The sequence below is a fragment of the Falco rusticolus genome, chromosome 4 (assembly GCF_015220075.1).
Source record: "Falco rusticolus isolate bFalRus1 chromosome 4, bFalRus1.pri, whole genome shotgun sequence".
NCBI lineage: Eukaryota > Metazoa > Chordata > Aves > Falconiformes > Falconidae > Falco > Falco rusticolus.
Window position 1 is genome coordinate 81,854,473 of NC_051190.1, and position 24,338 is coordinate 81,878,810.

The 24,338-nt window shown below is 37.7% G+C and overlaps 1 protein-coding gene across 2 annotated transcripts in view; it reads right to left on the reverse strand.

Annotated features, from left to right (window-relative positions):
* Positions 1–461: 461 nt before the first annotated feature.
* The window catches only part of AGMO (alkylglycerol monooxygenase), a 192,207-nt gene continuing 168,330 nt past the window's right edge, over positions 462–24,338 (reverse strand). For both annotated transcript variants that reach the window (XM_037384704.1, XM_037384703.1), the window contains exon 13: positions 462–1,109. In XM_037384704.1, coding sequence (XP_037240601.1) covers positions 1,029–1,109 — 81 coding nt within the window. In that variant the 3' untranslated portion in view covers positions 462–1,028. The remainder of the gene's footprint in view (positions 1,110–24,338) is intronic.

The following is a 24,338-nucleotide window of genomic DNA, read 5'->3' on the forward strand; positions in this document are numbered from 1 at the left end:
GCAAGACAGCCTACATATTTTAGCTACTTGACTTTAAGCACTTCTAAAAGTCTTGGAGCCAAATAAAAAGTTGGAAGAGTGTGAGGAAAGAAAAACAAACTGGCTCCAGTATTTTTGCCAGTCCTGCTGTTTGGAGACTCCCTTTACCATTTGTATTTAATTTTCCTATCTTAGTACAAACCATCTTTCCAACAGCTCCTGAAAGACAAGACGTGCATCTCCCCTGAGATCACCCTGGCAGGAAATTACCAGAAATTAAGCGCCCAGCCTTGCAAATATTTTGTCACGTGAATAACATTAGACAATGGGAAACCCATGTGTAAGTGCTGGCTTGATCAGTGTCTAAAGCTGGCAACTGCAGGTGTACTCCTTAAATAATTCAGTCTAAACTGCAAGTCTGCATTATACAACACATACATCAGCCGATCTTATTGAAGATGTTTCAGCTCATACTAGTTTGAGTTATTTTATCATGCTGCTTTTAATAATTTTCTTGCCTCAACTACTCATCCTCATGTAGCTGTATGTTATGAACACCGAATCGGGCATGACACTGAGATTCTGGTGTAATTCAATCATTACGGAAAAACTGACATTCACATATGTTTACGTTTAGCCTCAATAGGAAGACAGTCAGTCACTTTATACCAGGTTACAACAAATATGATTTTAATTATTCCTCTTGTGAAAAATACTTTTCACATAAGATTACTTACAAAATCACTGCAAAATGCAATTAGTTTTACATGGTTTCTAAGACTTTGTAATCCTTTGAATGTAAAATTACATGCTGTGAGAAAATATTTTATCTAAATTTGGGAGAAATTGCAGATTTCTTAAAAAATCAAATAAAAATGAATACACATTCCAATGAACCTTTCAAACTTTCACATGAAATCACAACCCTCTCCTATCATAAGTGAAATGATTGCGATTCAGCAAGATTCATGGCTGACTAATTCCAAGGAACTTCAAAGGTTATTCCAAGGTGATGTTCCCATAATTAAAGTGACGTTAGATCTGTTCTTTCAGCGATGTTTATCTTTAGATGAAGTGATCTGCTTCATAATTTGGATTCCCCAGAATGCAGCGCAGAGGGAAAACAAAACCTACAACAGAGAATTTAAAATGAGGAACATTACATAAGATTTCTTAAATTATACTTGTCTGTAAATATAATGAATGGGTGAAAACAGTGAGCTTTTCAGTAGAGAAAGTATACAAGAATTCTAGGCATACTGATAAATTCACTTCAGGAGCATATGCTTTCTTTTTTCTATGGTTCTTCATTCTGTACGTTCCTGTTTGAATTTGTTCTTTCTGAATGGGACCAAAACAAAATAACTGGCAAAGTCTGCATGACTGTCCCTACTTTGTGATTGAGTTTGGAGTTGGAGTACTCGGAGTCATATATAATAAGACTGGACAATAATTGCACTGAATGTGTGTCACATCTGGTGTTAAAATCTTAACTGTTTTTTTGGCAAATGATCTGAAGAATGCTGCCATGGTAAGTTGCACGGTCAGGTCCATACAACCAAAGTAGCCTTAAATAGAATCTACAGCAAAATAAGTGTTCTAGCTGCAGTAGAATAGATCAGTACTGATGCCTCAACCTACTATTTATGATGAGATATAAACTAGACTGGAAAGAACTTAAAGATGTAATATTCTTTATCTTGTCCTTGGCTTTGTGCATATTTTATTTTAGTCAGTGAATTTTAATGAAAGATCTATTAATATATATATTTAATTAGTTTACTTGCTGAAAACTGCTTTGGGATGAGTAGGAATACTTGCAGGGTAAAGTCTAATTCAGATAATAGCTTTGTCCAAAAACCAAGAAAAAGAGCAGGATAAAACGCATGTGCACGTGTATATGTGAAATTTTGTATTTTAAGTTTTCTTAAATAAACCTTTGTCTTTCATGTAGAAAAATTTCTCTAATTTAGAAAATTGAAAAATTAAGGCAGTTGTTATGGGTTACTAAAGTGAAATTTTTTACTGTGAGTTAAACAAAACATTCCATTTATACTGGAAGATACCTTGTTGGGGTGATTTTTTTGTTTGTTTGAAGGGACAGAGAAAATTTAAAAGAAAAGGAATTTTGGGGTCAGGTTATAATATTTCTTTTTTCAGGTTAACCTGCAATCAAAAAGATACTGACTAGGAAAGCTCCATTTTTAACATAACATCATTTAACGTTCAACATTTAACAATGCATGGCCCAAAAATCTACTTCTGTCCTCATTTATACAGTCACTCACCAAAGTACATGAGATCTGAATGTCCAACATAAATAATAAATGATCATAATATCTAAAAAGGTACTCTTTTTGCACTCATTGAAGGGAACATAATGGGATCAGGTCTGATCCCTTTTCACAACATCTTTGGGACAGATACAGGCTCCATATAATCTATGCATTACATACTTAGTAGCAGGAGATGGAAATAACGCAATGCATCAGTAAGTAGAATTCCAATCAAATAAAAAAATCCAGTCCCCATTCAACCTCTATCAAGACAAATTCTCCTTGACTATTTTCATTGAAGGCTTTAATTCTTCTTGAGCAAGGGTGGTAGGCTGTGTTTAAAACCTCTGATGACACTGTTGGTGCTGTATTTGTGGTCCCATTTGTAAGAAAGACTCATAAAATTCTCACCTAAAGACTTACTTATAAGAGTTTCAGACCTTTAGGTATGAAAGATTTAACTTTTTTTTTTGCTTGCATTATCACGAACACCTTGTAAAACTGCATAGCTTTATTTTACAGCTATGCAATGGAAAGACTTTTTAAGCATTGCTGCAGGCACATACTCTCCGTGTTTTGTGAGATGTTTTATTCCTTTGCTGAGATGCCTCGTAGAAGAAAACCAACTACAAATAACTCTCTGTATTTCTGATTTGGCTGTTACGTGATTGGGATGAGTATGAATCGTGACATACAGAAAATGATGACTTACATATAACACGCTCTTAACTGTAGAAAAATTCTTTGTTGTGCTATCTCCAGAAACAGATCTTATCCACTTGTCATAATTAGTACTTGTCTGACACATGACTAAACTCCTTTCATTCCTCACCTCAGGAAGATCACTCCTATTCCTGGAAGATGCATTAAATATAGAAGTATTTCATTTTCAGAAGAAGCACGTTTAAGCACATTTAATGACTGAGGTGCAGGGCATTTGTTGGGGATTAATGACTGCTGGGAGATGATGATCACCTGAAGAAGCACAGCCATGGGCCATTAAGCCCCAGGAAATGTCCTCAGCTAAAGACGATTATTGCTATTACAGCCCAAAAATGAAAAAAACATCTCGCGTGAATTTTTCATTTCAAAATGGAGTGATGCAGTTTCTTCTTTCTTAATTAAATTCTTTATTGTGAAGTTCTCAAGCCACACAATCAATGCTTGCGGGGGCGTACTTCAAATTGTAGTTATTACATCCAGAATGAAAAAAACACATACTGCACATTGTGGATCTGCAGAACTAGTTTGGCTTTGTGATTCTATAAAAGTATTGATTCACTGCCTATCAATGTCAGGACTGCCAGTACTCGATGGAAATAACGTAGTCATGAAACAATAATGCTGCAAGGTTGTGGGGGATGAGGTTTGAGAAAAACCCAACCATCAGGGAAAAAAATTAAGGGGCCACATCCTCCCTTCCATGACAGCAATTCTGGCTGGCTCTACTGCTACAATGCTGACCTACCCTGAACAGAGCCAGCTGTACGGGGCTACCAAGCAGAAACTTGCTGTGTAGGTTGGAGCTCAGTTTCTTTTGATTGCTGCTATATATTTTGGAGTTACAAGGCTTGACCCACTTGAATGAACGGTGCAATCAGGTGATGTCAGCAATGGAAAGCCGAGATGATATGTGCCAGAATTTTGAGCAGACAATAGCGTGGGCAGCAGGAAGAAGCAGAAAAGCATTCCAACAGGCAACCTGAACTACAGTTGGCCAGTACGTTTCTAATGCCCCTGGGAAAACATATTTCCTGAATCCTATGTGCAGATATTTTTCTATTTCTGTTCAACTGTCTTGCACCCTAACAGGTTTTGTTTTGGTTTGGTTTGATGGGGTTTTTTTGTTGTTGTTTTTTTCTTTGCAGTTTCTAAATCTATTGTCACAGAAATTCTCATTCTTTCTTGTACTGTCCAAACCAATATTTGTCCTTTGATAAAAATACTCACATACCAGTCTCCTAACTCAGCCAGGTTTGAAATAAAGATAGAATTAAATAGTACTTTTCTCTATTTTTACACTGAGAAAAATCCTCCCACAAATAATACTGTATAAGAACAATAGTTTCACTTCTGTCTTCAAATGAAAAATTACTGTGGACAGTGGTCATATATGGAACAGCTAGGCCTAAAAGTGGAATTTCTCACAACTGTATATCCAGCAAAGTTAAATGCAAACTTTGTGCTGCCTTAATATAAGAACTTGTTACATTTACCTGTTCAAGTAACTACAGATTAATTATAGACTGTTCTTTAGACTGTTGGAAAAGGACAGTCCTTTTCCAAATATTTACATTACCTCCTTTCACAAAGTCTTTCTATTTCCAAAGGGTCCATATTGTCTCTCTGAACAATCTAAAGAAATGTAAATAACATTACTCACAAGAACAAAGACAGCTTAACTAATGGATTGATTGCAGGACTGAGTCTGCTCTTCACAGGAAATCCCCAGGGGAGTGATCAAAGTTTATTAGGCTGTAAAGTACTTTAAAATTATCAGCTAAATTCAGGCACCCACTTCTGCATTATTAGCTTTGCTGCTGATCACTAATGTAATTTTCTGCCATTTTCTGTTTTGTAATGGCTTTCTAAATCTGAGTTGCCTAGACACTGTGTCTTTACTTTTGCAAATTTAATCTGGATAGAATTAGAAGGCTTTAGACATTGGTCTAGATATGTAGCCAAATGTCCAAAGATAGCCCTGCTTTAAGGAGGGGGAAGAGGCCTGAACCACACCACCTTAGATCCTTTCCAACCTAAATCATTCAGTGGTTCTCTGATATTTCTGATTCTGCCCAGACATGTTCACTCCAAATTTCACTGCAGAGGCAGTCTGCAACTGTGCAATGAATTGGCTGTATCTGGGGTACAACACCACATGAACAGCCGTGTTTATGATACTGAATTCTCTGAACATCTCTGTGCTGGCTAATGTATTCCTAGCTCTGGAGAGGGCTCAGGAAGACCAGCACATCCACATAATTCATTAGGCTGGTTGTTCACATCATAAAGTGGACCTGGTACTGGCAAGTATGATAAACGATGAGCCCTCTCAATGTGATACTGGGAATAGTTTAACTGATACTTCAAATCAAACATGATTTGCATGTTTGCAAAACCTAAAAAAAGGTTCTTTTTATATTCTTTATCTACAAATCTGGACATGACTTCTTCAAAGGCTCAAGAAATCATTTCATACTATAAATAACAAGGGCAGAGTAATTTTTAGACTTTATCTGGGAAGACTGTATCTGGGTAATGTCATTGTCCTTTTCTAGTAAAGATGGAGATCATAAACAGACATAACAGTTAATTAAAAATGCTAATATTAATAAAAAATGATTGAATAAACTATCCCAGCTTTCACAAGTACCCAGCCGGTGCATTTCCCCCATTTCTCTGCACAGGGCTGCTTCAGGTGCTAGACTCCACAGAGGAGATAGAAAATATATGTTTCAGAAATGGGGAAAGGGGTTCACTACTTCTGGAAGTCAGGATTTGGGTAATAAATGCATGGATCTTCATTCTCAGTGCAATGTTTGGAGATGAGCAGCCTGAGGTTAGTAGAGAAATGCCATGGCATTAACAGCAGATCCAGAAATCACTGATCTAGTATAGTACACAAATCAAGATTGCACTGGCAAAAGAAGTTGGAATAACAATACCTGGAAAGGGAAGCCAAGAAACAAGAAGGTTCCTTCCCTGTGTGATGCCTTCCACACAATTGGAAATATATGGAGAAGGGAGTGGGAAGCTGAATCTACTTATTTATTCCTTTATTTATTTATTTAGGGGGGTGGGTGGGTGAAGGAACTGCGGATAGAAGGGAACAGGGACAACTGTGACAGTAGTGGCTTCATAGCATTTGTCCAAGATGTGGCAGGATGTCTGGAAATCCTCCATAAGGATTCATGACACACATACAGACTACCAGTGCAGCACACATCTCACAAATTCAGCATGTCCCTGACCTAGAACAAGGTGTAAGAGACAGCTGGCACACACAGGATTAAGCCAAGTACCTTCAACACCCACAAAGCATATTGATAGTTCACTCACAGACTGGTTTCTTGCTACTATGATATGTCTCATTAGTTTTGTACTTCATTATTAACAGATAATGAGAAAATAATAGGCAAGCGATATATGCATCTCCTTCCTATTCTGTTAAATGTTTTAAACATTCCTTCCTTTATTAAAATATGGTCTGAGACTCTAAAGCTAGATAATGCATGAAAACATAGGCTGCAAAAGCCCCCATACCTTAAAAGGCTTATATTACCTATCCAGGAAAGACAAAGAAAGACCTGGAGAAAGGATATATATTCCTCAGTTGCTTTCACAGCTGGGCACATCCCCACTATGAAATCAAGCGCACTGCAGAGATGCCTGAGCTTGCAAGAACATAAGCTGCTAAATCTCCCTCAGCACAGCACCAGGTTGACTCGGTCTTTCCTGGCATTGCACACAAGCTAGTAAGTCCCATCCCTCAGCTAAGCACATCAGGATTTTTTACACAGGCAGTGCTACTGCAGTTATATTTAGACATAAAATGGCTTATGTGTATCCAGCACGATACCTTGCATCATGTCCTCCACTCAGGAGAAACCAACCCACTGCTTCTCAAATCACTTGCCTAGATATATGTACCCTATTTAGATGGTACCTATGAAATTCCTTCTCTCTTAGGTCACAGAATAATTCATAACCTAAGCAGCAGGATTTGGAAGGTTTTACCTCATTCCCCAAAAGAGAGAAAAACTCACTAAAGTGAGAAGCTTTTCTGCCATTCATGTGAATAGGAACACCAAACCATTTTAATAATTATTATATCTTCACCTTGTGATGAGCTAATGCAAGCTGGTGACAGTGTATACCCATTAACATATATATAAAATCTTTGTATCTCAGTATAAAATTTGTTTTAAAATATTTTACTGAAACATCTGAGAATACGTCCCACAGCGCTACCTAATTCCATCTATAAATTCTTAGACCATTCTAAAATGTTTAGTGATTTCAAGTTGTCCCCAAAGTACAAACTTGTTAAAAAAAAAAAATTCTTTTTAGCTGTTCAATGAACATTTAAAAATAACTTCTAGAACAAGTCTGCTTCATTGTTTTGCACATAAATGTTAAAAAAAAAACAACAACATTTTGTAATTATAAATTATCAATCATCATCCAGGCTTAAAAATTTAATGAAACCCTCAAACAAAATACATACTTTTTTACACATTCTGGAGCATAGTATCATTTTAGAATTTGTTTATTGTTCCTTCATATTGCTTTAGTTTCATTTTTGACAACACAGTACTAAATAAAAAAGTTCAAAGATCAACAGTTTTAGAAGTCCTTAATTCTGAAAGTCACCGTTTTTATTTTAAATATTCTGCATTTTTTCAGCCTCCATTTTCCCTCAAAGCTGAGAAACAACTGGCATGGAAATTTTCTGGATTACTGTATTTTAAATTAACAATTAAAAATAAAGCTTTCATAAAAGTTAAGATGAAAAAACTTAATCTGTAAACATACCACTTTAATCTGTTGCAGGCTAACAAGCCAAATGAGATTGAAAGAGATATTAGTAGCTGTTCATTGCAGAAACAAAATATTTCAGATATTCCTGTCTTGGTTTGGCTAAAGCTGTCAAGTTTATTTTCTTAAACATTTAAACAGGAAATGTACCCATTGAGATGAAACATCTCATTTACTCTCGCGCCTGTCACCAACTGTAGCATAATTACATACACCCCACTGCATCACCTCTTGCTCAAACACAAGTTGAAGAGTAAACCAGACATCTGCAAAGAACTATTTCACTTCATATGATATTAATTAAATTATATGTAAAGAGCAGTTTAATCTCCCTTATTCAAGAAATATGAAGATCAGTTTAGTTTAATCAATAGTTTACCACAGAGATCTTGTATTTAATCAAATCTAAATTGTTCTCTAAGGCTTAAGGTAATGTATGCTTTAAACTGCAATATTCTATGTAAGAAAGGCTGGACATGTGTATTTCGGTATTCTTTTCATACGGTCATGGGTTTCAGAAAAGTTTAGGTACTGGTTAATCCTGCACTGAAGTAAGTTTTTACTTAAAAGATGAGGCAAATTCATTTAAAGGAGCCCATGCCGGAGGGACCTCTCCTTTATGCCTGCATCCTTGCCTCAAAATACAGAGAAATTGCAGCTACAGAAAGAAAAACGACTGTAGTTTGAACATGGAAGAAAAATTGCTAAACGTAACATTTCAGAATTTGGACTGTATGTTACCTAGCTGTGCAACATTTACCAAATAAGCATCTATGGAGATAGTTCAATCTCTTCTATCCCTTCATTTTTACATCAGTTTAATACTATGCTGGCATTGCAGGAAAATGTCAGGGAAGTCAGTGTCCATTCTCTCCATCATTAGCAGAAATAAAATATTATACGTTTCTACACAGACGGTTTCATTTCAGAGTGTGGCAGTTGTGTGTGAGCACCCTGGCAGGGTGGTGAACAGAACCAAGAGTGCTCTGTCAGCCTGAAAGCTCTGACAAAGGTGGCTGCAAAGTGGAACATCTCCACTCACTGGTATACCAAATACCCTCTTGAGAGACTAGCTACAAGCTCCAAAATGGGAATTTTTCCATTGTGTGGGGGAAAAAAAGTATTAAAAAAATAATCCCAGCCTTTAACTATAACCCACAGACATTAGATCACTGACGGGAAAAACTTTGTTGCAGATGTTGAAAAGAAGTGATGGGAAAAAGCTGGCTACTGTGACTAAAGACAAATTTGAAAGAAAGGAATAAGAATGTGCAGAGAGGGGTCAAACAACTGAGTGACAAGCAGAAGGGATTTCCAGCACAGTGAAAAAACACCAGAAAAGTATTCTAGAAAGACAGAGGAAGATCAAGGCTAAAAGTAATTTGAAATGAAGATTGCTCTTAAAGCCAACATGTTGTAAGAAGAAAGGAATCCTTTCGTTGAACAATGAGAGCATGGAAGGCTGTTCTCAGCATAAAAACCCCAAACCAAACCAACTGACCAGACAATAAAATCAACTTCTGACCAAATGAAATGGGTTAATATTCATTGGTACCACAGAGGAAAAATCTTGCCATAAAAGATACGTGTCCAAGTTAAAGATAGACAGAACACACCCTTCCTGCCAGCTAATCCTCTTTTGAGGCCAAATGCAGTAAGCTGTGACTTGTTAAGTTCCAAGGAGAAGAAAAATGTGCTGAGGTCAGTTCAGTCCTTTGTCCATCCCTTTACACGGAAAACTAGATCTCCTTCTGGCTATTGGTGTCTCTCCTTCTTGCCTGGTTCTAGACACTCTTCCCGTGTCCTGGCTTGTTACTTCTATTCTTGTCCAGGAAGACTCCCATTCCCAAAACTCACCATTTCTGATTATATAAACCATGAATATATTCAAATGAGCTAAATCATTGATATTGCCACTCATTATGTCAAGCCAATGTAGTTGTATTTTTTAATTACCTTATAGAAAAAAAAGAAATAAAATTAATGGAAATGATCCATGTGACTTTCTACTAGGAAAACTAGGGGACTATGGTCTAAATGAAACTTCCGTGTGGAGGGTACAGAACTGAGCGGAAGAAACTTCTAGAAAGGAAGTTTCAACTATACCAAAATGAAAGGGAAATCAGAATTTAGATGAAAAAGCAGGCATGTATATCATGACATTTCTAAAATGTAAAAAACTATGAAACAACTTTTCCCGGAAAACAGGAGGAGATTTCATAATTCTTTTTTAAAAAAAATCTGGAGATACTGAAGAAAGTGTGTAATTTAATAGAAATGGAAGATACTAGACTTAAGAGAAACCAAATACACATATATGCCATGAGGAATAATCATTGGTCAGGACTACATCAGAAAAAAATTGGAGTTTGAGCAGTTCACAAACAAAACATCTCAGCCATACAGTACTGATACAAAAAGATGCCAGTATCAATGTGGAAGATATTAACAGAAGTATTTCATGTTAATGTACACCCACAGATATTGATCCAGTCTTCTGAAAGGTGATGATGTCTTTAAGGAAAACATGGATAAGCTGGATATTGCTGTCAAGTAGACAAGAAGAATAATAAAGGCTTAGAATAGTTGACCTGTAGGAAAGCTTGAAGCAATACTGCTATGTATTCTTGGGCGGGGGAAGACTCGGGAAAGACAATAAGATCAATCTTCTGGCATGTAAAAACACAAAAAGAAAAGAAGATGATAAGCTACTGCTCAGGGTAATAAAAGCAACAAAAATACCTTTTGTAACTAAAGTGTTCATTACATAAGAGCTGGCTATAACGATGGAATAGCATTGGAATCAGCTATGTAAGGAAGCTGTGAAAGGTGGGTAAATGGCTGGACAGGCATGTGTCCATGGTGCAGCTGTACTGATCTTTCTTCAGTGCAGGCTCCCCACCAGCCTGGTATTTCTGTTTATTCACACTGAATACAAAAGGACTCTTCACCTATAACACTTGCTAAGATCTACTTTCCAACAGTGGTTAATGGAGATGAGACTGCTAAGCACATGCAACAACCATTACTTAACAACTTTTTTTTGCAATAACCAACCTTGCACAAGACTTTACCAATTTCATTCTCAGATGTGGTTGTCACCTTAGTAAAAGGACGAAAAGTAGGATTTGTTGCTTCTTTAATTATTTTTGGGGTTTTTTTCCAGTTTCTGGCATTGGACAGGGTTCAACCTGCTTTCAGTCAGAGCAGTCATAGGATTATTACATTTAGAGATCAGCTTGCATTGGCTCTTCAGATGATAGCTGCAAAGACTGGAAGCAGAAGCATGAGACAGCTCACTCCTATTTTATGCTCAGCATATTCTCTACACTTAAACCATGGGACTGCATAGTAAAAATAAATTTGCCTTTAAGGCTGAACAAATAATCAAGGGGTTATGGTAAAAGCCTGGGATGCTCGCATATTCAATCTGCATTATCTGCCATAGATTAGGCAGCATATAGCAAGATATTAAGCCTTTACTGATCCTTAGCTGCAAAACAGAAAATGACTCTGTTTCCTAAAAATGGAGTTACTTTCCAATCCCTGTCTTAACTGAAAACTTCATTCACTACAGTAATGTTAAGACAAAGACATGTCAAAAAGACACAGATGTGGCCCTCTGTGATTTTTCTTTTGACAAGCCTCATATCAATAATTCTGAATTCTTACTTTTTTTTTTAATCAACAATTATGTATTTATAGTAAGACAACAGACATCCTTAAAAACCCATAATTGCATGCATTTCTTATATTGCTCCAGCTATTGAGCAATTTTAGTTCCATAAATCATGGCACTGACTACATGAAGAGCTAAAAACGGTGTGAGAATTTGTTTCCATCTCATGATTACATTGGTTTAAAAAAAGTCACAAATCACTATACTATTAACAGTTGCAGATTGTTGGAAAAAATACCAATCCAGGCTTCAGTTTTATAGAAATATATAATTTTCTTAGACTAAGTTTTTGTGTTGTTCCCTAGGCCCCCCCTTTGCTGAATCCTGGATTAAAAAGGATGTTGTGCCCTAAATACGCTTGTCTTGGAAAGGCTACTTGGTATTGTTGTATTTGTATGTCAAAGGGAGGACTGAAGTCTCAACAATTGTTAACCTCTCCCATGGTGTGCTAATAAAAGGTCAGAGGCCCACATGTGGCTTGCAGCCTGGGGAATTTCTCTCAGTGTTCTGCCAGGGATGGGACCGCCCGAATGGTCTCTCTCATAAGTTCGAAGCCATAAACTGCATCCTACTTGGCTTGCTGTGCCAAAACTGGACCCAAGGGTATCCAGAGTCTTGGCTGATGGGAAAAAATGAGTGCTTCCTATGGAAGCCACAGCTGTTTTCCTGAGAGAGAGAGAGAGCACAGATGCTCAAATATTTCTCTACTTTCCGTTTCTGACTACCTGTTCTGGCAGCAGTTCCAAGAAAGGGGGAGGACAGAGGCAGGCATCCAGCTGCTTTCAATAAGCCTTGGCAGCACAGGTACTGATTGCCTAAACATAAAAAATGTTCAAAAAGAATTTTTTTCAGGATTTCAAACTATAAAAAAGGTGAGACCATGTGCTAATGCTCCACATCTTCCCAACTTGAGCACAAATTTTGTGATCAGGATAAAGACCTTAATTACGAAAGCAGAGACTATTTCAGGGAAAAAATGATACTGCATACCATTGAAAAGATACCGCTCACAGACATGTGTGTGTCTACCTATATATATATAAATGCATGGACACAGAAATCCAAGTGCATATATAAAATATGTATAGCCTATACATTTTCTGTAAAGATTTGTTTCTTCCATCAGACTGTAGGCTGAATGACATAATATGGATTTGATTTTGAATTGTGGGGCCATATTGATCCCTTGTGTAACACTCTGAAATCAAAGAAAATGTATATGCAAAGTTATATTATACTTTGACTTGGCCAAGAATTGTATATAACATCAGCTACTTCATAAATTTCATTGAAATTACATTACATTAGTATGTGGATTGTGATACCGTTCAGTAAGTGTTCAGTAATTATTCATAGCTGCCATTTTTCACCTATATATATTGATGTCCAAAGCTCTTTTCATAGATATACTTGGTCAAAACCCTATGCTTCTGTTCTGGACAGGTTATGTAGCTTGTTTGAAGCCCTTCTATTGATACTGTTCAACATTTTTCTCCAGTTCTACCTTTTGAAGTATTATGTGTTTCTTACATGATTAATGCACACTTAATTAATGTAGATAATTATAGCTGATAAGTAAACAGCAGAACAGCCCATGCATAAGACTGTAAAACCCCTGGATTTAATAGTTATTAATTGCTCAGTGAAATGACAGAAGCACTATCGGTTAAACTTGGAGTTCACTAGTTTATTTCCTTATTTTAAGGATAGCTCCGTCAGTCTCATTCATGGCTGCACCTGTTTGCTAACCTGCAGTGCTCAGACAGCACCTGCCCCCTCTGTCACAGTCTCTCTTCCTATGAAATGAAAAAACATCTCTATCAACAGGGGAAGTAAGCAGTTGATAAACGTTGCCTTTAGAAAGCTTTGGGAAGGAGCAGCTCTATAAAAGCGGCAATTCTCCCCATCAGATAATCAAAACGGCATTCTTCCCACAAGATGTCTGAATGATGTTTGCTCAGACTCACAGCAGGCTGCTTGCACCACTCTTGCTCAGGGCTCTCCCTCTGCCCCATTGCTCATCAAGACCTTCCATTTACACTCAGTCTCAAAAGTGTTTTATTGGCAGTCTTGATCACTGCCTAGACACCAGGCACCTATTTCTGCTTCAGCTCAATGATTAAACTGCATTACTGATGTTCTTGCACTAACAGCTAAGCTGCTCTCCTAGCCAGCACATTCCCCCGACAGAGCAATAGCTTTGGCTTGACAGCTTCTACAAAGGTTTTCTGTTATTCAGTGTCTGAGAGCTCCTTCAGACCAGAGAAGCTTTAAAGCTGGTGAAGTCGAGTCCAGCATGGTAGATGCGATATTTCTAAGCCATAAGGATAAGAAGTTTGATCCACTCTGAGTGGTGATCTCATAGCTCAGCCACACAGGCTGCTGCTCCCCTCTTAGAAACCACCAGCAGGATGGATCACTTAAGAATCCTTCTAGGAATGGAACTAGAGGTAAAAAGTGGTGTGGTTTTGCTTGACCACACTGAGAAGTCAGTGAGTCTGAGCTGGTAAGAAAGTCACAAATTCAGAACAAGAACTACTGTATTGAAGCCACAACTTGCCCCAAACTGTTCATATGAGAATTTTGCTGCCTGTGTCATACACAAGAGCTTGATTCTGCCTTGTCTCACTTACTCCTTTGCAACTTGTTCATTGCACCTCCAAAACAGCCAGTGCCTGACCTTTCTGCTTTCTTGTCCTAGTATTTATAACACAGAACCTGGTACCCTGGCAGCTAAAAAGTGAGCAGTCCTCTGTTTCTTTCTCCACATCAAGTGACAGAGGTCTTGAAAAATGTCAGACGGCTGCCCAAGATAAAGTGTCCCTTTCTAACAACAAGAATCAATACCCCACTACCTATTTAAATAAGAACGTAATAATTTTCAATTGTTCATGAAGGATCAAAAAGGTTTTGATTATAGGTAATTAACCTAGAATTAACCTAGGTAATAGTATATGTCTGTCTCTGGTTTTAGTTTAGTTATTTGAAATATTCGGCTGTGCTAGCTCTTTTAACTGTTTTTCTACCCTTCAGCTGACTCATAATGGCACATACCGCATTTTTATTGAAAGTATCTCCTGATTTTATGTCCTTCAAGCACTCTCAGAATAGAAGCTTTTTGTAGTTAGGCATATACATCAGCCAAATCATACTTTCAGCAGTAATATAAAAACACAACATTACTTTTTTGTTGAAAGTATACATACTTAAATATTGAATCATACAGAAAATATGGAAAATAAGTATGTTATCATAAAATTATTAACAAAGGAGAGTGAAAGGGAACAGTGTTACAGAAGTGTAGGTACACTTCTGAAAAATTCATATGTATGTCATAAGAACTAACCTTACTCACAGAAGTAATCTTAATGAAGTCTATACAGGGGTCCTCAAACTTTTTAACCAGGGGGCCGGCGCACGGATGCAGTGGCAGGCAGTCATCTGCGGCTGCTTGGTTTCCCCCCCAACCCCCGCCGGGGGGGTCTGTAAATACCGGGGGCCTGATTGAGGACCCTGGGGGGCCGTATCCGGCCCGCGGGCCGTAGTTTGAGGACCCCTGCTATAGGAATATGCACATAAAAAAAACCCAACAGGATTAACCCTGAAAGCCTGAAAGAAATCCACTTTTTTCAGCTATGAGAACAAATATTGCATCATAAAACAAATGCTGTCCAGATGAGTAAAATAGCTTAGCAACAAGATAAACTTACAGAAGACTTATAGGCATGTCTATAGTGATGACAGATAATAGAACCTGAGAAGAGGCTATTACAGACAATTTGGAATATGGCATTGAGTCTCATGATTGTTAAAGAAAATATTGTCAGATACTGCAGGAAGATTAGTCTGTAACTAAAGGGATTTACTACTAATATCATAATACCACCATCATATTTTTAGAATAAAGGAGGAGTTAACTGATTTAAAAAGTGACTTAAAAGCACCTCAAGCTGCCACTAATGAGAGAAAAAGAAATGAATGAGCTATCCATAGACTGAAGAGAGCTTATCAGAGTCTACAGGATTATGTAAATGCATTTAGGAACAAAGACAAAAAAGAAGAACAAAACGCATCTGGACACAGATGTATTTTTGAATAAATAAACAAGAGTTCTTCATTAACTAAACCCGCACAATGACTTAATTTAAATGCATAGGTTTGTCCTAGCTACAGCTAGTAGTTTCCTGTGGAAACTTATTACAGGGCTGATTCACAGAAGCGGAACTGGGTCAGCATGCTTTACTGTGCGCTTAGCAGGCCATGAGCCATGCTACAATCCTGGGGAACTGTAGCACAAGGGGTGACTCCCAGAGGATCTCTGCATCCACTCAGGGTGAGCTGGGACCTGGCATCTTCCACAGGCTGCTACGGAGCAATAGCAAAGGCTACTTTTCAATGGTATCCCTATGTACAGTTTCCAAAATAGGCTTGAAGGGGCTCATTGAAAAGTTGTTCTCCCACACATTCATAATAAGGACAAGTAATAATTGTAAAATGAAAAATGTATTTTTCATAGTTTTGTAATTTTGCCCAGTGGTTTGTCAGTGTTACGATTTCAGAGTCTGTTGATTCCTATGTGAATTTATATTCCGTACTGAAATATAATTGTCTGGACAATGTAAGAGAGAAAGAAGTAACATTTATTTATATATCTTTAACATAGCTAACCAATTTTAGAGTTTAAAAAGCATATGTAAAAGCATTCAGACCTATATTAATTATTTTATCTCCATAAACCCATGCTTTCTTTATGAAGCATTTTACTAGGATATTTTCATTTAAAAACCAGATCAAATGAGAGTTCTATTCTGATGGCTTAAAATCTTAACCAGAGAGTTGTGCAGGTGTGGCTGATTAAAAATGAAATAAAATGTGCAGTATGACATGTATATCTGGCAGTAGGAAATAAGAGTAAACATCTATCATTATTCTGCCAAAATGTACTGAAGCTTTTGTGTGGGATTGATATGGCTGGAGCCTGCTACAGAGATGAGGGGTGAGGAGGAAAAACTTATCAACCCAAAAGATGTAAGTGTGGATTTGAGTTTTCTTGCTTGCTTTTTGCATTAAAAAATACAGTTGAAAATTTTCTACCTTCGTGAAGAAGTTTGCTATGTTTCTGTAAGATATGTTTAGATGTACTTTTAGAAAAATAATTTATTCAACACATTTCAATTCTCTTGTTATACACAATTTTTATGGAAACAGAATGACTTCACAATGGATTTTTATAATGACAATTATTTGGCTCTTTCTTTATGGATTCTGCTTTTCCTAGAGATCATGCCATATTAAAAATGCTTGATGTGTCTGCATCATATTATTAACTCAATTTTCTATTATATCTATGTTAAACATACGTCTAACCTTGTATGAAGACAGCCTATTGTATTCCAGACATCTGCCCTGTACTTGACAACTTTCGGGAAGGCAGTCCCTGAGAAGCCTCCAAGAACTGTGTCTTGTCTCTTGAGCCCAGTTGAGCTTATCTGGTGCATCAAGTCTAATACAACGGGTTTTATAGTTACTGGTAACTAGGCAGAAGCATGTGCAGGTTTAACAGTATCCAATCACCCTGATTCTCAGCTGAAATAATCAGATGGAAATTTATAGCTTTATTGACTGGGAACAATCTTTGGCATAAATATTGAATTCTCCTGGAGAAACTGGCTCATAGACTGGATTGGCATACTCTTCACTGGGTCAAAAAAAACCCAAACAAAACCGGCTGGATACTCAGGCCCAAAGAGTTGCAGTGAATGGGGTTAAATCCAGTTGGTGGCTGGTCACAGGCGGTGTTCCCCAGGGCTCAGTATTGGGGCCAGTCCTGTTTAATGTCTTTATCAATGATCTGGATGAGGGGATGGAGTGCACCCTTACTAAGTTTCCAGGTGACACCAAGTTGAGCAGGAAAGCTGATCTGCTGGAGGGCAGGAAGGCTCTGCAGAGGGGTCTGGACAGGCTGGATCTCCATGAGCCAAAGCCAGTTGTGTGAAATTCAAGAAGGCTAAGTGCCGGGTCCTGTGTTTGAATCATAACAACCCCATGCAATCCTACAAGCTTGGGGAAGAGGGGCTGGAAAGCTGCCCAGCAGAAAAGGATGTGAGGGTGTTGGCCAGCAGCCGTCTGAACATGAGCCAGCAGTGTGCCCAGGTGGCCAAGAAGGCCACCAGCATCCTGGCTTGGATCAGAAACAGTGTGGTCAGCAGGACTAGGGCAGTGATCGGCCCCCTGTACTCGGCACTGGCACGACTGTATCTTGAATGCTGGGTTCAGTTCTGGGCCCCTCACTACAAGAAAGACATTGAGATACGAGAAAGAGCAACGAAGCTGATGAAGGTCTACAGAACAAGTCTTACAAGGAGTGGCTGAGAGAAGTGGAGTTATTCAGTCTGGAGAAAAGGAGGCTCAGGGGAGACCTTATTGCTCTCGCTGACTACCTGAAAGGAGGCTGTAGCGAGGTGGAAGTCAGTCTCTTCTCCCTGAGTGACAGGATGAGAAAAAACAGCCTCAAGTTGTGCCAGGGGAAGTTTAAATGATATTAGGAAAAACTTCTTTACCAAAAGCAAGCACTGGAACAGGCTGCCCAGGGAAGTGTTTGAATCACCATCCCTGATGGTATTTCAAAGATGTGTAGATGTGGCACTTAGGGACATGTGTTAGTGGTGGACTTGGCAGTGTTAGATTAACAGTTGGACTTGATGATCTTAAGGGTCTTTCCCAACCTAAATGATTCTAGGATTCTGCAGAGTGAAAGATGAATTCCTATTTCACAAGCCAGAGCAAGGAGGCAAACCACTCTACCAGCACTCACTCAAATATGGCTTGTAGTCCAGGGAATGGTAGGTTTCCTAAGGCCGTACAGAGGAAAGAAAAGACCTACAATCTGCCATCACCAGGTCAACTATATGGTAGAAGAAGAACCATTCAGAAAGAATCAAAAATTGCCTCATCTATGCAGAGTGGCACAAGGAGACCTATTTACTCATATACCAAGGCAGTTAAAGAGACAACAAAAAAGCCAAGAGGTCAGCAGCATTTGCGTGTCAGTATATATCCCCTGTTAAGCTCACAAAAGTTAAAAAGATAAAAAAAACCACAACCCCAGGCTCTTGGGACACATAACAAATAAACATATAAAGCACAATGAACATTTGCCTCTTCCACAGAAGAGCAACAGAACTCTCGTGATTTAATTTTTGCTGCTCTCCTGGGGAAAAAGCTCCTCACTCACTGTTGTAACTCCCTTAGTAGTTGTGTCTCTTTTGTTTTTTTTTCTTTTTTTCTTTTCACTGCTACACTCACCATCCTGCTATTACACCAAGAATCTCACCACCAACAGCAATAAAAACAAACAGTAAAGCTCTGCTGGTTTTAGTTCTTCCATTGTCAATCACTTTATCTTTTTTCTCTGCCCTTTAGTCACAGCAGCCTGTGTCACTCTCCAATGGTACTTGTGTACCAATGCCTGGCCTGGCATCTCACCTGCTCTACGAACAACATGCATGTTTTTATCACGTACCAACCCCTCACCCCTCACATGCCCAGTTCCCATCCTGGACAGCTCACATTAGAATCCATCTATGAATATGTGGATGGTGATACCATATCAGAATAAATAATGGGGTAAAAAGGTCAGAAAGAATTTTAGCTAATGGAAACAGTATTAAGGATTTATCATTAAGTATATAAGCAATATGTTCTCTTTGAATAGGGGGGAAAAAAGAACACGTTTTTTCTTTATATCGATATACCATTGAAGGCCTGGAAGAAGACTGCGACTGAAAACTCAGAAGATTTCAACAAGCTTAGCTTGTGGTTGAAGAAGAGTAGCACCTGGGTCAGAAAAACCCCAACAAACCAAACCCCAAAAAAAAATTCCACCAACCAACCTAGACAGACAGGCAGACAAAAAAGTGCAAATGAGGAGCTGACAGGTAGGGTGTAACTTTTTTTACCTAGGTCATTAAAAGACAAATACAGCTACTGTAGGTCATATCTATGTGAAGTGCACATGATAGACCAATTTGGAACTTGGACTGTTATCACTGCTTAGTTATTGCAGTGATGAAACATTATAAACAAATATACATATATATATACTTGAAATCCATTACATATATCAATTCCACAATATGAAACACAAATGTACAGGAGTTTCATGGGATATGGGTATTAGAAACATATGATTGGAAGAACTTTCTGAAACAAGTTCAGTTCCCACAGTGACAGGAAACCACACAAATATTTTCTCCAGAAAAACCTATAGAACATAACACAAACTAAAGATATTTCCCCAAATGCTTTGCTAAACTTTAGTCTGTAATAAAATCACAAAATCTATAACTGCTATAGACAACAAGAAGACCAGGGAAACCATAGCAGCACTCGTAAGAAGTCCACATAGAATGTGATTACAGATCCTAAAATTCCTGGCTGTATAAACCACCTTTTCTTTTCATGCTCTGGTTAAAATCTAGTGACATACTACAGAATAGAAATATATTTTCCACATCAGACTATCTGAAGTGACTAATGCAGCCTAGAGAAAGTTCTAGAATTCTAAATTACATAACATTATAGTAATCCACATCATGAATTTTTGTATTTATTAATTCACATAAATTAATTAATTATCCCTTAGAGCATTTGTGTGGTTTCTGTAGATAATTGTGTGGCCAGGTAATATGTCACAAAAGATTGTCTGTGTACATTTATGTGTGGAACGCTTAGCCAAAGCAGTACTCTATATCATAGTAATGCACATAGAAAAAAAGACAGGAAACAAAACATGTATGTCAGGAACTTCTTTAAAAGTTTTCTGTACAGATAGAATAGCAGCGTGGCACAGAGCTACAAGTAAAAGTGAAATCCAAAACAACTGAATTGACATAAACAGGTACAACATTTTTTTAAAAAATAAAATGCACGTAGTAAACTTCAGCTATAAAACCTAAATCTTTCATCTTATCAGAAAAAAAATATAACTCTCTAAATCAGAAAAGTTGTGTGGGGTTTTATTGACACTAGCCATCGGAGTGGCCAATTTAAAGTGAGATATTTGTTCCTTTCACATGAAAAACTAGCATGGCAGTTCAGATGGTAGATCACGTTGAAAAAAACTAACTAAGAAATCAGGTATCATTTCATGAAACTCCAGAAGACTTTCTTTTCTGAAAAATATTTACAGGTAGCTCCAAATAGGAGCATCTGGGATGTAAGTGTCACTGACAAGGTTAAATTCCCTCTAAAGTTCCTTTCCCTGACAAAGCAATCTTGCCAAGTTGGTATGCTGAGGAGTGGACATTGTGGCATTCTGTGAAGTTAATCACCTTTTCACATAATTATAAAAAATAATAGTCATTTAAGTCATCAAGTCCTATAGATTGGCATTAGGAGCTTGTTTTCATTTCTATTGCAACATTGCTATAGCAAGTATAGAGAAAAAGATCTTATTTAAATATTTTATGTAACTTAGGGTTGAGGCTTTGTTTTCTTATTGTTTGGCTTTGTTGTGGTTAAAGTTTATGAATCAGGACATGGAACATCCTGTCACCAGGCAGACCTTTTGATACATAAATGATAGTTTGCAAAATATAAGCACACTGAAATTCATTGTCTGAAAATCTCTAGTCTAAACATGTTAGCTGCTTTGTATTTCCCGAGGTTTAAAGTTTTTAAATCATCTAGAAGTTGCATCTTCATCTTGTTATAACCACACACATTTTTTTGTCTTTGTAAAATTGGTACATAATAGCAACATTTTATATGCATTCCTCAAGGGATAAATGACTACCAATATACATGACTGTGGAGAATTAAGCACCATTAATAGTGTGAGTCATTTTAGTTCCTTTAAATGTAATTATTTGTGGGTTTTGATTTTTTTTAACATTAAAAATATTTCATCTTCTAATCTTAGCTATGAAGTAACTAATGATAATGGGATTACATAAACCAAATTTATCCCTTTTGTTTTGTGCCTAATTCTCATTTACGTGAACCTGGCAGTCCCGTCTGAATGATAAACATTTTAAATTAAACACAATTCAAACGACTACTCTGGTAATTAAACTTTAAAAGTTCTCAGCTCAGTATTTTTAAGCCGTCACTCTGACCTGTTAGTTTGTCTGCATTGCCACCTGGAGGACCTCACAGCAAAATCAGGTTGAATTCCTTGGGTGAGATTCTGTGTTAAGGCCCCAGGAGCTGTAGCCTCGAGCTGCAGGAAGAGACCCACCGTGGCTTCCCTCTGCCCCCTCCCTGCAAGAAGGGGCTCTGAAAGGTATGAAGATAGCCTAGAAGATGTACAGCTGCCTAACCAGCTATGTGGTAATCTGCATAGTTAGGAGATACCCTTCTCTAACTTCCCCTCCCCTCCACACTGTCATTTCTCATGTATTTGTTGGCTTACTAATTGTTACATTAGCATATATACTAATTACATTAGTTGTCTTAATCACAAAGGTCTGATACTAGCTCATAGTTAGCTACCACATACAAGAAGCTGAGGAAAAGAGAACACAGGTCCGTGAAAGCTGATGAACAGCAATACAGAGAAGTTCAGTTCTGCTGTCCAGCCTGACTACCTAACATTGTGCCAAATAGCTAGGGAAAAAAAAAAAATCAGGCAAGAAATGGTTCAATTTTTTTAAAAAGACAAAACAAAAAACCCTACATATTGAACAAACCGTAGTTTTTTGAAACTTCTTTTTAGTCCAAGGCCTTAGATTTACATAAAAACTGAGAAACAAATGAGGAAGAACATGCTATCAGGTTGAGCAACAGAGATTTGAATAATTTTGCATCCCTAGGAAAAACAAAACTTCAGGAATATATCAATTTGCAGAACATGCCCATAAGGCATCGTATTTGGGAAGGAAAACAAGATAATGCTATTTTGAATGACTGCAAATATAAGTCATTTATAACAATTAGATATAAAGCAAAATGCTTTTCAAATAGTGCAAATACAGTGACTCTGTAGAAAGTTAGAGGATAATGTCTGATAGCAAAAAACCAAACAATCATTTTGACCAAAACTGCTGTATTTGCAAGAAGCAAAAATTTCAGAAAAAAATGAAAACTTTTCCATATGTCCCCTAAAGGAACACAATACTCCAGGCACGTTTTGGTTGTAAGTCTAACCAGTCAAGCAAGATACATACTAATCAGTGCAGATCAGTGTCTTCCCACAGATCCAGGTCATGGTGTATTCATGAAAGGAGCAGATGCTACCCAACACACAGAGGTAACACCATTGCACCAGGGAAGAAAGGCTGCTTCAGCAGGAAGGGAATCAGTATGAGTGATGAATGCCCCATCAGAACTGTCCAAGAAATAACTGGATTATCATTTTGAATGCAAGGAAGGAAAATGTGTATTAACCATAAGTTGGACACAGGTGCAGACTGTTAACATGATACTGGGCATCTGACTAATAGGCTGGAAGGGAAAATTTAGTTTTATGGAACAGAAAGATTCAAACCTTATACACAATGGGTGAGCGTGAGCTACATAAAACAATGAGGAAAATCTTGGAAAGTCAGAACAGTAGGTTTTAGCAGAAAACAAACTGTTATAGGCATGAAAATAACATTGTAGGTATATCTGGGTGTTTCAGAACAGCCTTCAGAGATAGAAAGGGAAATGGAAACTGGAAAAGAGAGGGGGGAGGGCAGGGAAAATCAGTTATTCTGATGATGGCAAGGAAGCTGAACCTCCAGGAACTAAAGAAATCATGTGGAATTATTGACAGAGCATTAGCACAGAAGTTACTTCTGGAAGAGGGCAGTGTTTTGGCTGCCTTTCACAGTACCTGGGCACAAAGAACCTTTCTGTAGCCAGGTACAACACCTTCTGTTGCTCTTAACCAGAGGGGAAGATCTCAGTTCTTGCTCCTATCTCTTTCCCAAACTAACTAGGGATTGATACCATTACCACAGCCACACCTTAGTGCCTTAGATTACCACTTTAGGAGGTTATTAGGCTGTGTGTATGCCAGCAGCTCTCTTGTAAAGCACTAGTGGGAAGCGATTGCTGCTGTGCTCCTTCTGTTTCCACTGTGTTTAGGGAAGAGATAATTAATCTGGATGTAAATATTTGTATCAAATACAAATAGTAACATAAGCATACCATTATGCCAAAGCCTCACATTGATGTATGGGGAAGAAATTCCTCTAAAATATTCTGTAGTCCTAAAGGACTATGACTACAATATAAAACATGAAGGATGTAAATAAGAAAACCTCCACGCTCTGACAGGTAAACCTAGGACTCTGACATAGAGGTGAGCAGGGTAGACATAGCACAGGATAAAGCATACAGCCTCCAAAACAGTACGAGACAAACTTGCTTTAGCATGCCAGAACTACTAATCTGGTTTAGTATTATGCTGGATACTCCTTATATTTCTTCTACAGATTTCTACACAGGAAATTAAAGTCTGTACTTACTGTATGGCTGTTACTTAACTGTAACTGTTAGGCTTCACTTAAAGTCTCTTTCTCTAGCAAAAGAGTACTAAAAAATAACAAATCAATAAGCTGCTTGAGACATGTGGTGAAGGATTGATTTGGAGGCCAAAGATTGTTTCCTACTGATGAGAACAGCCTTTCTGCAAACTAAGTGCTTTTTTATATAAATATCAAATCTATGGAAAGAGGAAATTCTTTATAGACAGAATAAAGAGTAAACAGCGCATAGAAGGGGGCAGAGAAGCAGCAAAGGGATGGTCCCTGAGAGAATCCTATATATTAGTGACAGAGAGAAAACAATAGGGGGAGAGCAGGGGAAAAAAAAAAAAAAAAAAAAAAAAAAGTATAGAGCCAGAAGAAGGAACAGCAGAGAGGAGCTGAGAAGGCTGC